Source organism: Nomascus leucogenys, chromosome 17 (genome assembly GCF_006542625.1).
Source record: "Nomascus leucogenys isolate Asia chromosome 17, Asia_NLE_v1, whole genome shotgun sequence".
NCBI lineage: Eukaryota > Metazoa > Chordata > Mammalia > Primates > Hylobatidae > Nomascus > Nomascus leucogenys.
The window spans coordinates 43,407,379-43,422,502 of NC_044397.1; the positions used below are offsets into that span (position 1 = coordinate 43,407,379).

Sequence of the window (15,124 nt, forward strand, 5' to 3'; positions counted from 1 at the left end):
TGAGCCACCATGCCTGGCTGTTGACTCTTGACAAGTATCAAAAACAGGAACTATGAAGCGGACCACTAACTTTTTCCTTTTTTCTCTTTTCTTTTACCTTTAGCTCAAGCCAGGACAGAACAGCTGCAGGGACAGTGACAGTGAAAGTGCCAGTGGAGAATCCAAGGGCTTCCACCGGAGCAGCTCTCGGGAAAGGCTCAGCGATGTAAGTTTAAGTAAAAAACAAAAACAAAACAAAACAAAAAAAATTAACCAAAACCACTAGGCCACACACACACACACACACACCATTGGTTCAAGTCTGAATTATATAACTTTCCCTCATCTTTAGAATTTTTTGTCTACCCAAGCATTGCGGTTCACATTATCTTTGTATACCTATTTGAGCATTGTAGTTATGGTGTCATTCTAAAATGTCGTTTGAGCAAAAATGTATTTTGACAAATCATTAGGTAGGAGGAACTATTTGTTATCTTAGAAACAACAAGGCTGGGCACGGTGGCTCAAGCCTGTAATTCCGGCACTTTGGGAGGCTAAAGCAGGTGGATCACCTGAGGCCGGAAGTTTGAGACCAGCCTGAACAACATGGAGAAACCCCATCTCTACTAAAAATGCAAAATTAGCCAGATGTGGTGGTGCATGCCTGTAATCCCAGCTAGTTGGGAGGCTGAGACAGAAGAATCTCTGAACCCGGGAGGCAGAGTTTGCGGTGAGCCGAGATTGCGCCACTGTACTCAGCCTGGGTGACAGAGCAAGACCCCTTCTCAAAATAAATAAATAAATAAATAAATAAATAAATTCCCATTGCATTTCTGGAAGGAAAACCTTGTGAGAATGCATCATACCTCTTGAGATATCTATTTGCCCTCTAGATGTGATTTTAATTGTTCTCCAGTCTCCTGTCCACCAACAGGGCAGGTTTCCCCTCTGTTGCTTCTGAGAACCACCTACCCCTCTTTGGACTCTCTTGCCTTCTTTACTCATATGTCGTATATCAGCAGTTTTTTTTTTTTTTTTGAGACGGAGTCTCACTCTGTCACCAGGCTGGAGTGCAGTGGTGCGATCTTGGCTCACTGCAACGTCTGCCTCCCAGATTCAAGCTATTCTCCTGCCTCATCCTTCCGAGTAGCTGGGACTACGGGCACACGCCACCACGTCCAGCTAATTTTTGTGTTTTTAGTAGAGACGGGGTTTCACCGTGTTGGCCAGGATGGTCTTGATCTCTTGACCTTGTGATGATCTGCCTGCCTCGGCCTTCCAAAGTGCTGGGATTGTAGGTGTGAGCCACCACGCCCAGCCATATATCAGCATTCTTATCTGTACCTCAAGAGCAACACTTGGAAATTCTTTTGTGAAATGGATCAAGTAAAGAGATTTTTTTTTTTTTTTGAGACAGAGTCTTGCTCTGTCACCAGACTGGAGTGCAGTGGCCTGATCTCGGCTCACTGCAACCTTCGCCTCCCGAGTTCAAGTGATTCTCCTGCCTCTGCCTCCTGAGTAGCCTGGATTACAGGCGCGTGCCACCCCGCCCAGCTAATTTTTGTACTTTTAATAGAGACGGGGTTTCACCATATTGGCTAGGCTGGTCTTGAACTCCTGACTTCGTGATCTGCCACCTCAGCATCCCAAAGTGCTGGGATTAGAGCTGTCAGCCACCGCGCCTGGCTTAATTTTTGTATTTTTAGTAGAGATGGGGTTTCTCCATGTTGGCCAGGATGGTCTAGCATTAACAGAATAAGTGAGAGAGTAGCACCATGAAAAAAAGAGATAGCACTTCAGAGTGTCTGAGTATTAAGAATAAATAAAGGATATGTAATGAGAAGCAAAATCCTTTATTTTCTCCATTTTTAAAAAAAAACACCATACTCTAAAGCAGTGCGCTGTTCATTATAGAGTGCAAGATGATTCATTGAGTTCCAGAAAGAAAATATTAGTACTTTTTTTTTAAAAAAAAGAAATTAAACTTTACTAGTATTCAATTTAACGAGCAGGGAATAGTTGATGTCTATAATTTTTAAATACATGGATTTAAGGAGTGTATACTCAAAACTTTTTTTACTGAGAGATGTCTACTAACATAAATGGTTGGAGGCCACTGTAGCACACTGAGCAGTTCTCTATGATAATACCACATCCATCTCTCCATCAGCCAAGGTAGACAATTCCGAGATACAATCACATTCCTGCACCTCTCATGAAAGTTTGTGAGGTTTATGATGAGATGTTGTATGAGATACTGTATTCTTACAGGAATTAAATGGAATAAAGTGTAATTATTTTTATGTTATTTTAATATATTAGTTATAGATAACCTCCCCTTCTTCTGTGATATAATATCAAAGTTATATAAATAAAGAGTACTAACAGTCTTTTACTGTGTGTGTGTTTCTGTGTGTAAGAATATGTTTTATTGTGTGTCCATGTGTTTGATTAATTTTGTGATGGAGCTGTACAATCATAAAACCATGACAACTTTTCTTATCTAAGTTGTTAGCAATAATAATTAATGTTTAAATAGCTGTTTTCCTGAGATTTTTGTTATACTTTTAATGTAAGATCTCATTGACCCTGGAAATTATTCCAGGGTTAGTCAGTCATATTTTCTTCATAGTGTAGAGAAATGAACGCCATGTTAGTTTAGGGGACTAGAGCTGCCATTGGGTCTTTTGGCTTGTTTCCTGTAACTCACTTTCTGTTAGATAAAAAGAAATTGACAAAAGACATTCCATATTCATGAACAGAAAGACAGTATTATTAAGATGTCAGTACTACCCTAAGCTATTTATAGATTCAGTGCAATGTCTATCATAATTCCAACAACCTTTTTTTTGCAAAAATGGAAAAGCAGATTCTCAAATACATATGAAATGGCATGAGGCCTTAATAACCAACAGTCTGGAAAAAGAGCAAAGTTAGAGGACTCACACTTAACCAACCTCAAAACTCACTGCAAAGCTACAGTTAATCAAAACGGTATGGTGCTGGCCTAATACTAGACATACAGACCAATGGAGTAGAATGGAGAGCCCAGAAGGAAGCCCATACTTATATGCCTAACTGAGTTTTAACAAGAGTGCCAAGACACTTCAATGGGGAAAGAATTTTCTCTTCAACAGATGGTGTTGAGACAACTGGATTTATATGTGCAAAAGAATGAAGTTGGACTCCTATATCGCACTATGTACAAAAATAAACTTAAAATGAATCAATGACCAAAATATAAATGTGAACACCATAAAACTCTTAGAAGAAAATATACAGGTAAATCTTCATGACCTTCAATTTGTCAGTGGCTTATTAGATGTGACACCAAAAGCATGTACAACGAAAGAGAAAATAAATTGGACTTCATCAAAATTAAAAACTTCTGCACACCAAAGAGCATTATCAAGAAAGTAAAAAGACAGCCTACAAAATGGGGAAAAGATTTGCAAATCATATAAGTGGTGCTTACTCTACAGAATGTGTAAAGAACTACAACTCAATAATAAAAAGATAACCTAATGCAAAAATTGGCAAAGAATTTGAGAAATATTTCTACAAAGAAGTACAAAGAAGAGGTACTTGAAAAATGCTGAAAATCATTAGGTATTAGAGAAATGCAAATTAAAACTGTAACGAGATTATCATTTTATACCTAGTAGGATGGTTATGCTTTTAAAAAGAGAATGAAAAATAAGAAGTGTTGGCAAGGATGTGGAAAAGTTGGAATATTCATACATTACTGGTGGGAATGTAAAATGATGCAGCCACTGTAGAAAACAGCTTGGCAGTCTTCAAAAAGCTGAAACATATAATTACCATATGACCCAGGAATTTCACTTTTAGGTATATACCCCAAAGAATGGAAGACATTAACTTAAACAGAGCCAGTGTTCACTGCAGCATTATTTACGGTAGCCAAAAAGTAGAAACAACCCATGTGTTTCTCAACAAATGAATTGATAAACAAAACGTGACAGCTTGGCTGATAGGCACACAATGGGATATACTCAGCCATAAAAAGATTGGCATTGTAATATATACCACCATATGGATGAACTTTAAAAATATCATGCTAAATAAAAGCAAGACAAAGAAGGACAAATATTGTATGATTCCACTTATATGAGGTATCTGGAATAGGCAAATTCATAGAGACATAAAGTAGAATAGAACTTACCAGGAATTTGTTGGATGGAGAGTGGGAGGGAGGAAAGCTATTGCTTATTGGTTACAGAGTTTCTTTTTGGGGATGATAACAATGTTTTGGAAATAGGTAGTCATGACAGTTGCTCAGTGTTTTGAATGTAATTAATGCCACTGAATTACACAATTAAAAAATGGTGATCTGTTAAAAACATAAAAATAATTAGGGCTGTAATAATGCTTATTCTGCTTTCACTTCGTTGAAAATATGGAAAATAGTTATAACTTTTACCATCCTTGTCTACTAATTGTGTCACCTGTGTCATTTCTGGTCCTGTTTCTATTGGTTATTTTTTCTCTTCATTATGGGTCATATTTTCCTGCTTCTTTGTATGCCTGGCAATTTTTCCTTGGATACCAGACATTATAAAATCCTGTCAGTCTTATGTCAAGCCAGTCAGTGAAACACTTCCAATTCATATTGTTTATTATATTGTAAAATTATGAAAAAAACTTGTGGGCATATAGTAGGCATATTGTTCATTAATTATTAAAATTCACACTTTTTGCAACATTACTAAAAAGGAAAGAAAGAAAAATGACCCAAAACGTGGACATATTTAGTGAAATGTTTGGAGATCTCTAGTCACATTTCCCTCACTCATGTGCAGGTCTGAGGTTGCAGAGTCCTGTGTCAAGCACTATGGCAATCTGAAATCTGCTGAGATGAAAGCTTTTTTTTTTTTTTCTTTGACACAGAGTTTCACTCTTGTTGTTCAGGCTGGAGTGCAGCAGCACAATCTTGGCTCACTGCAACCTCCACCTCCTGGGTTCAAGCGATTCTCCTGCCTCAGCCTCCTGAGTAGCTGGGATTACAGGTGCTCGCCACCACGCCCAGCTAATTTTTTGTATTTTTAGTAGAGATGGGTTTCACCATGTTGGCCAGGCTGGTCTCAAACTCCTGACCTCAGGTGATCCACCTGCCTTGGCCTTCCAAAGCACTGGGATTACAGGCGTGAGCCACCATGTTTGGCCGAGATGAAAGCTTTGAACAAACCACCCCACAGAATGATTCTTTTGGATACCAAAGCAACAACTGCCTGTGCAATATTTTAGAGAATAAAGATGCCCCATTTTTGCTTGAAAGAGAATTAACAATTTATTTTTTACTTTTATTTTAGTTTTGGGGGTGCATGTGAAGGTTTGTAACATAGGTAAACTCATGTCACAGAGGTTTGTTGTACAAATTATTTCATCACCCAGTACCCAATAGTTATCTTTTCTACTCCTCTCCCTCTTACCACCTTTCACCCCTCAAGCAGACCCTAGTGTCTGTCGTTTCCCTGTCTGTGTTCATAAGTTCTTATTATTTAGCTCTCACTTACAAGTGAAAACATGCAGTATTTGGTTTTCTGTTCCTACATTAGTTTGCTGAGGATAGTAGCCTCCAGCACTGTCCATGTTCCTGCAAAAGACATGATCTTGTTGTTTTTTATGGCAATGTAGTATTTCGTGGTTTACATATACCAAATTTTCTTTATCTAATCTGGGATTGATGGGCATTTAGGTGGATTCCGTGTATTTGCTATTGTGAATAGTGCTGCAGTGAACATTTGCATGCATGTGTTGTTATGGTAGAATGATTTATATTCTTATGGGTTTATATCCAGTAATGGGATTGCTGGGTCAAATGGTAGTTATGCTTTTAGCTTTTGAGGAATCATCATATTGCTTTCCACAATAGTTGAACTAATTTACACTCCCACCGATAGTTTTAAGTGTTCCCTTTTCTCTGCAACCTTGCCAGCATCTGTTGTTTTTTGACATTTTTATATTAATAATAGCCATTTTGACTGGTGAGATGATATCTCATTGTAGTTTTTGATTTGCATTTCTCTGATGATCAGTGATATTGAGCTTTTTTTATACAGGCTTATTGGCTGCATATGTGCCTTCTTTTGAAAAGTATCTCTTCATGTTCTTTGCCCACTTTTTAATGGAGTTGTTTGGTTTTATCTTGTAAATTTGTTTAGCTCCTTATAGAGGCTTGATATTAGACCTTTGTCAGATGCGTAGTTTGCAAATATTTTCTCCTATTCTGTAGGTTGTCTGTTTACTCTGTTGATAGTTTCTTTTGCTGTGCAGAAGCTCTTAAGTTTAATTAGATCCCAGTTGTCCATTTTTCTCTTTGTTGTGATTGCTTTTGATGACTTTGTCATGAAATCTTTGCCCTTTCCTATGTGCAGCATAGTACTGCCTAGGTTGTCTTCCAGGGTTTTTATAGTTCTGGGTTTTACACTTGTCTTTAATCCATCTTCAGTTGGTTTTTGTATATGGTGTAAGGAAGGGGCCCAGCTTCAATCTTTTTTTTTTTTTTTTCTGAGATGGTGTCTCGCTCTGTCGCCAGGCTGGAATGCAGTGGCATGATCTTGGCTCACTGCAACCTCCGACTCCCTGGTTCAAGCGATTCTTCTGCCTCAGTCCCCCGAGTAGCTGGGATTACAGGCATGTGCCACCACGCCCAGCTAATTTTCGTATTTTTAGTAGAGGCAGTGTTTTACCATATTGGCCAGGATGGTCTCAAACTCCTGACCTCATGATCCACCCTCCTTGGCCTCCCAAAGTGCTGGGATTGCAGGCGTGAGCCACCGCGCCCAGCCCAGCTTCAGTCTTCTTTAATGCCTATCAGAGAGTAAGAAGGTAGAGTCAAAGACTACTACTGGTTTTTGTTTTTTCTTTAAAAATCCCATATTAGTTCTTATTATGCTTATTCTTCTTTCACTTCATTGAACGTATGGAAAATAGTTATTACGGCTTTTACTGTCCTTGTGTACTAATTTTGTCACCTGTGCCATTTCTGGGCCTGTTTCTATTGGTTGTTTTTTCTCCTCACTATGGGTCATATTTTCCTGCTTCTTTGTATGCCTGGCAATTTTTTATTGAATGCCAGACATTATAAAATTTTCCTTGTTGAGTGCTGGGTATTTCTGGTTTCTATAAACATTACTTATTTTGGGATACAATTTTGTTATTTGGAGATATGTGTGTGTGTGTTTGTGTTTTTAATGTTTGCTTTTGTACTTTCTTGGACAAGACCAGAACAACCTTTAGTCTAAAGATAATTTTTCCCCCATGCTGACTGAGTACTCTGCCTAATCCCTAACGTCTTATAAGGTTTTTCCACTGTAGATTGTGGGAAAACAAACTGTTCCCTGCTTTGGGTGAGCTTTGTAAGTTCTTCCTCCTCCTTTCCAGTGGTTGTTTTCCTTGCCTTGGGTATTTTTCTCTCACAGATGTGCTGATTAGTCATCAGGTGGAAACTAGAGGGGAACCTTCTGCAGCTTTTATGACTCTCGCTTTCTGTGATGCTGTCTCCTCCTTATCCTCTGCCTTGGAGTTCCAGCTGTCTTGGCCTCCCCTTATTCTCAACTCTGTCTTCAAGACTCAGGGACTCCACCTGGGTCACCTCCTACCCTGCAATGCTGTGGCATGAAAACTCTCCAGGCAGTAAGGTGGGAAAATTTTAAGGGTCACCCTACTTTTTTCTCTTCTCTCAAATATTATTGTCCTTTACTCTATCTTACCCAATTTCTAAAAACTCCTGTTTCATATGTTTTGTCCAGTTTTTTAGTTGCTTGAGGTGGGAGAATACATTCAGTCCCTATTAGTCCATCATGCCCCTGACTTGTTTTTCAGCTAAGATGAAAATTTCTGTCAGCCTTTCACCCATTTTAGTGATATTTTTAGGAGCTTTGGCAGTTGAGACTTACTCTCAAGTGAGGCTAATCAAATTACTATATTATTCTAGCTTTGTTTTTTTGAATTGATTAGGCCAAAAGAATAAGAATAAAGAATTCCAGTGTAGCTGGATAATTTGACTAATGGGTAAAGCTTAAAAACACCAAATATACGGCTAGGCATGGTGGCTCACGCCTGCAATCCCAGCACTTTTGGAGGCCGAGGCAGGCAGATCATTTGAGGTCAGGAGTTCGAGATCAGCCTGGCCAACATGGTGAAACCCCATCTCTACTAAAACTACAAATAAATTAGCTGGGCGTGGTGGAGCACAGATACTCAGGAGGCTGAGGCAGGAGAATAGCTTGAACTTGGGAGGTGGAGGTTGCAGTGAGCAGAGATTGTGCCACTGCACCCCAGCCTGGGTGACAGAGTGATACTCTTGTCTTAAAAAAAAAGAAAGAAAAACCCAAATATGCTTTGCTTTTCTAAATTGTGTATTCCCAGACCATGTTGCCAGGAGGGAATAATTGGCCACAAGGACTTTCAGATTGTCCACATCAAGGAGACGTAGTAACTTGTTTAGATTAGTCACTAGGGAAGAGTTAAGGGGAATAATTGAATATATATTTAATAAATGTTTACGATGAGTTATTCACGGGGAAAATATTGCTTCCAACTTAAATAGAATTTTGTAATTGAGGAAGTTTGTCAAAAGTTAGGAGCAAAACTTACTTAAAAACTTAATAGGCCGGGCGCAGTGGCTCACGCTAGTCATCCCAGCACTTTGGGAGGCCGAGGTGGGCGGATCACGAGGTCAGGAGATTGAGACCATGGTGAAACCCCGTCTCTACTAAAAATACAAAAAAATTAGCCAGGCGTGGTGGCGGGCGCCTGTAGTCCCAGCTACTCGGAGAGGCTGAGGCAGGAGAATGGCGTGAACCCAGGAGGTGGAGCTTGCAGTGAGCAGAGATCGCGCCACCGCACTCCAGCCTGGGCGACAGAGCGAGACTCCGTCTCAAAAAAAAAAAAAAAAACTTTTAATAAACAAGCCGCAAATTATGAAATATTAATGGGCATTTATTACAAACAGGCCAAGATTTAATAGAAGTTCTGCTATTTATTGTGTGTGACCTTAGGCAAAGAATGTGACCTTCTTCCCCACCGAGATGGAGTCTTGCTGTGTCGCCCAGGCTGGAGTGGAGTGGAGTGGAGTGCAATGGCGCGATCTTGGCTCACTGCAACCTCCACCTCCTGGGTTCAAGCAATTCTCCTGCCTCAGCCTCCGAAGTAGCTGGGATTACAGGCATATACCACCATGCCTGGCTAATTTTTGAATTTTTAGTCAAGATGGGGTTTTACCATGTTGGCCACGCTGCTCTCGAACTCCTGACCTCAGGCAATCCACCCTCCTCGGACTTCCAGAGTTCTGGATTACAGGCATAGGACACCGTGCCTGGCCTCGTTTGCACTTTCAAATCTTCCTACCTTTGCTTATTTTTATTTATTTAAAATGAATCGCAGTGGCATGATCTGAGCTCACTGCAACCTTGACCTCCTGGGTTCAAACTTTTCTTGTGCCCCGGCCTCCCGAGTAGCTGGGACTATATGCATGTGCCACCATGCTTGGCTAATTTTTGTATTTTTAGTAGAAATGGGGTCTCGCCATGTTGGCCAGGCTGGTCTCGAGCTCCTGGCCTCAGGTAATCCACCCTCCTCAGCCTCCTCCCAAAGCCCTGGGATTATACACATGAGCCTCCACTCTTGGCCTATTTTATTTCTGTTCTTTGTTCTTTCTTTGTTTTTCTTTTCCTTATGTCAGCCTCAACCTCACTTCTACCAAACACTTCCCAACACACTGTGGAAGTAAACTTATTTAATGCTTTATTTAATGACTATATGAATATGATTCTTTTCACCTTTCTCTCTGAAAGAATTTTGGGTTGGGTTGTTAGTTATGAGAAGACAGAAAAATATTTAACACCTTTCAAGGGTTCAGATCTTTCAAGGAATTGAAACATCTCAGAAAATAATGAAAAGGGATCAAATTCTTTTGAGTCTAATGCTACACAGTTGTCTAATCTTATTATTCTGGTAGCTGTTTACAGTTGTGACATTTTTTCTGCTTCTTTTTGAGATACCCCTTCTCCTACTTCAAATCTCCCCTGGTCTTTGGGTTTTTATTGATTTGTCTATCCCACAGTGCCGCTGTTCATCCACCCATGCCAGCATCTGTCCTATTCTTTCTTTCTTCCTCCCTTCCTTCCCTCCCTCCCTCCCTCTCTTGAAATATTTATTGAGGTTTTATTCCATGCCAGGTTGTTTGACCAGCTACTGTTAAGGAGGAAACAGACCTGAGCCACTACCATGAATGAGCTTCCCACATTGTTATAATTAGATTAGGAAATCTAATCTCGACCTGACAAGGATTCGTGGTATTTTATTCCTCTTTTTAAAAAAATCTGTGCCACATTTTCCTTTCCCTTAACAGTTTGCTTATGCCTTTTTCCATTCCTGTCCCATATATTTATGAATTCTCCTGGATATGTCAGTATTTCAGTTGCCAAGAAATGTCAATCAAATTTCTTTTATTCCTCAGGTATAGTCTGGGCATTTGAGGTTGAGTGGAGAACAAGGTGAAGCCTCTGCCCTCATGAAGTTTCCATTCTAGTGGGAGAGACAAATCTATGAAGAAATAGCTACAATTCTTTCTAATACAATGTTTTCTGACATAAACAATATGAAGGGTGGGAGTTTGTTGCTACTTTAACTAGTGTGATTAGATAAGGTCTTTCTGTGTAGGTAACATTAAAACTGAGGCCTAAATAAAGAAAAGAAGGTAGACAGGTGAAGATCTATGAGAAGAACCTTCTGGGCAACAGGAACAACAAGCTTAGAGGCCCTGCTTCAGAAGCGTGTTGTGTTTGAGGGAAAGAAAAATGGCTTGTGTGGCTAGAGTAGAGTGAAGTAGCACAGTGGCTGAACACATAACTTCTAGCCCATGCTAAGGAGGCTGGGTGTTGTCTTAATTTCCTGGGCTGCTTTAATGAATGGCCACAAACTGTATGGCTGGAAACAACAGAAATCTATTATCTCGCAGATCTGGAGGCTAGAAATTTAACATCAGTGTGTCTATAGGGCTATGTACCCTCTGCAAGTTCTAGGGAAGAATACTTTTTTTTCTCCTGGCCTTTGGTGCCTCCCTGTGATCGTTGGTGTTCTTGGCTTATAGATGCATCATTCCAGTCTCTTCTTTAGTTTTCACATGGTTTCTACACAGCCATTGGATTTACAGCCCATCCTAAAGCTGTATGACCTTAAGTAGGTACATCTAAAAAGACCTTGTATCCAAATTATGTCATTGTATTAAACTTCTTCACAGAAACAGAACCACAGCAGAAGATAACAGAACTAGTAGAAAATGATTTATTATGAGAAACTGGCTCAGTTTTGGAGGCTGACAAGTCCCAAGATCTATAATCAGCAAGCCAGAGACCCAAGAGAACCTATAGTATAACTCTAGTCTCAAGGCTGGCAGGTTTGAAACTCGTGAAGAGCTGATGTTTTTATTGTATCTGAAAGCACAATAAAGAATTGATGTCCCAGGTCAAAGCCAGGCAAGAGGAATTCTCTCTTATCTGGGAGAGAGTCAGCCTTTTGTTCTTTTCAGACCTTCAACTGATTGGATAAGGCTCACCCATTTTAGGGAGAACAATCCAGTTTACTCAGCGTATCAATTTAAGTGTTCAACTCATCTAAAAACATCATCACAGAAACACCCAGAATCATGTTTGACCAAATATCTGGGCACCCCACGGCCCAGTGAAGTTGCAACATAAAATTGACCACCACAGTCACACTCTGGGATTCCTGGTAGATGTAAACAGGGGGACATTGCTCAATCCATGACAGGTTATTATCTTAAAAGCCACTGGACTATGTTAAAAGGATTGGAGTTGTAGTTCTTACTTTAAAATGTTTGTTTTGCCTTTGATATGAGGAACTGTCCATGAAGATGAGAGCAAGAATGAAATCAGAGGTAGAAGCCAGAAGGCTGAGATGAGAGTTGGTGACAATCTGACGTGGGCGTAACAGAAGGTTGAATAATTGATGTTGGAAGTGACGTAGCATTTTTCAGACCTGATGCTTTTATCAAGTTGTTGCTCCATTTTTACTTGATTTCTTCCAACAACTATATGCTTATTTCTCATTCAAATATATTGTGTGTGTGTGTGTGTGTGTGTGTTTGGTTGGCTATTAGTAATCTTATCTCCAAGGTATGTTTCTTTGGATTAAGATTTCAGGTTTTTAAAACACTACTGGAAGATCTGTGAATGAGCTTGTTTTGTGACCTTTGCAAGAAATTTAGTTGTTCATGTGATTCCTGGCATGGTCCTTCTCCTTTTTACTCCCAAAAGAGAAAAGCATAACATGAAGGTGGGTAGCCAGGGATGTTGAACACAATTAGTGATTTGGAAGAATTTAAAAATATTCCATTTAAATTAGCCCTAGGGTCAGAACACACATTCTCACCTAGGGGTGGAGTACACATGTGTCCTGTCTGTACTCAGGGAGCTGTAACAGTAGCCATGGCCTCTCTGTGTGGATTTATAATGAATGGAGCACATCTATTTTAGATGGATAATCAATTTTGAAATCCCTTATTGTAAGTATGCTGTTAAAACAGAAATGTTAACTTTATGAGTTTAATGAGTAGCTTCGATGATAGCTTAGTGAAGAGATGGAAGGAAAGGCAAGTTGGTGGGGGGGGAGTGAGAAGAGGAGAACAAGTGTTTAATGAATATCTACTTGCAGACTTGAATGTCAGCAGCAACATTCTCCCTCCTGGAAAATGTCTTTCAATTGTGCATCCCATTATGTTCCTGCAGCCCATGGTAGCATGAAGATTGAGACAAAGAGAGTGTTTCTAAGAAAGCTCTCCTTTCAATATAATGAGATGGAGGTGGGTAGTTTGCAGAGATTGCTGGAGCAGTGGTCAAATATGAAAAAAAAATCCAGCAAAATGAAAAGACCATGTTAAACAGGAGATGGCTTATAATGAGCCCGGAAATTGCATATCAGATAGCCAGCTGGCTAGCATTTCCTCATATCCCTGTCTTCTCATGCAAACTGCTAAAATGTTCTCCTACTCTATTTTCTCAGCCTCTTAATAGTTCCCATTTCTACCTACTGCATTGAAAATATGAATGAAATGGCAACTCTACCACTGGAAGAAATAAGAATGAAGCCCTTTTCAGCAGAAGTATTTGCCTAAACGTGGATGGATATTATTTCAAATGCTTTCAAAACCAAGGAAACTTCTGTTTCTTTCTTTAAAAAAAACCTCTTAATTTTCAAGTCTCAGTTTGACTCACAGCCTTTTCAGTATTCTGTGGCCTCTTTTGCCATATAGTTTGGACAGACTTTGCTTGAAGTCTCCAAGCAAGAAAAATGGAAGCCCTCCCTTCTTATTGGAAATTGATAGGGGAGGCTTGGCACAGTACCTCATGCCTGTAATGCCAACACTTGGGAAGTCGACACAAGAGGATCACTTGAGGCCAGGAGTTTGAGACCAGCCTGGGCAACATAGTGAGACGCTATCTCTAGGGAAAAAAAAATAGCTGAGCATAGTATTACACGCCTGTAGTCCCAGCTACTCAGGAGGCTGAGGCAGGAGGATCACTTGAGCCCAGGAGCTTGAGGTTGCAGTGAGTCATGATCTTGATCATTAAAGAAGAGTCTTGTCAAATTGTTCAATAGTTAGGGTATTATCACCTGTCTACTTTCCTGGTTCTTTACCTTTTGGTGACTGTCTCTTCTTTGGTGACTGTGTCTTCTAAAATGAAAAAGCAGTACCAATCCCTAAGTATACATCTGTCAATAACTTACAGCACATTTCAAACAATATTACTGCTGTTTCTAAACATTCCTTATTTTTGTTTTTAGCATGATCTGTTGTTGCCTGCGTTCATATAATTTCTGTCTTGGAAAATTATTGAAGCTACCAAATATTTGCAGCTATATTTAGATATAGACTTTAGATTATAAATATATGACAGAGACTCTTTACTGGGCCTTTTGGATGCAAGACCTCAGGGATATATGATACGTGTTGTGAGCCTCAGCCAAACTCTGACTTCCCTGTGGCTGATAACTTCTGTTACCTATACTTTAATGGTGGGGTCCGGTTAGTGACCAGGCGTAATATCTCACTGAATACAAGGCCGTAGTCAGAATCTTGGGGTTGTAGGACTAGACAAGCAGAAATCTCTTTATTTAACAGATGTCACTCCTGTTGAAATTCTCCAGCTACGACTGAAGGGAGTTGGCAAGTAGCCAAGAAAAATGTGGTGGAAAGGGTGTAAGAAGGGAGGAGATGTCAATGCCATGGACATTTGGCAAAGTCGATCAGAAGAGGGTTTTTCTACACGTGTTTTCTGCCGATCCTGAAATCAAAACTGAATACCATGCATCTTTTCCCTTAAAAAAAAAAAAAAAAAAAGGAGTACAGTGGGTTGGCACATGTGAATGGCTCCTGATATGAGACTCTGTATGCTTTCTAGCAAATGCTGAAACAAATTCCAGTGGACCTTTAATATATATGGGGATCTTGTGTCTGTGTTCCCTCGTGTGTCTGTGTTTGTGTGTGCCCATGTCTGGGGGAGGGGGGTCATAAGGCAGGGTGCTTAAATGCTTTGTTGCATTATGTTAATTCCTCGGCAGTGCAATCAAATTCATGTCGTAATTAAAGCTGTCAGTTGGAAGGCAAGCCAATCGCCACGAAAACACAGCATAACAAATGAAGTGAAATGATTCTGCGTGTAGCTATACAATGCTTCGCCAGGCATGAAATTAAATAAGTAATTTGATGTTGACATCAGAAATTGAAATGATACCCACTGTTCCCTCATTCAGTCAGACCTGCATAAACAATAGCCAGAACAAATATGCACAATAAAGCCCTCTTCTCCACCCAGCTCCCCAAGTAATGTACAATATATATGCAAAATGAGCATAACAGAGCTTTCCGAGACCTGAAGGATGTAATTTTCTTTGGTATACAATAAGATGATATGTATGTGGGGGTAGGGAAGTGGGTTTGGTGGGAGTACTTCTCTTTCTGGGATAAAATACATTTGCAGGAAGGGAAAGAAATGAAATAAACAAATCCCGTGGTCTCTCTGAGTAATTCATCCTAAAATGAGTTTACTTCCCAGGGGCATGACTTCAAGCTGGTAGAGACCTAACTTGGCTTTTGCTT

At 39.9% G+C, this 15,124-nt stretch overlaps 1 protein-coding gene across 6 annotated transcripts in view; it reads left to right on the forward strand.

Moving 5' to 3' along the window:
• Positions 1-15,124, forward strand: part of AUTS2 (activator of transcription and developmental regulator AUTS2) — a 1,215,593-nt gene that overhangs the window by 542,282 nt on the left and 658,187 nt on the right. For all 6 annotated transcript variants that reach the window (XM_003276049.2, XM_003276050.2, XM_030796682.1 and 3 more), the window contains exon 3: positions 104-205. In XM_003276049.2, coding sequence (XP_003276097.1) covers positions 104-205 — 102 coding nt within the window. The remainder of the gene's footprint in view (positions 1-103; positions 206-15,124) is intronic.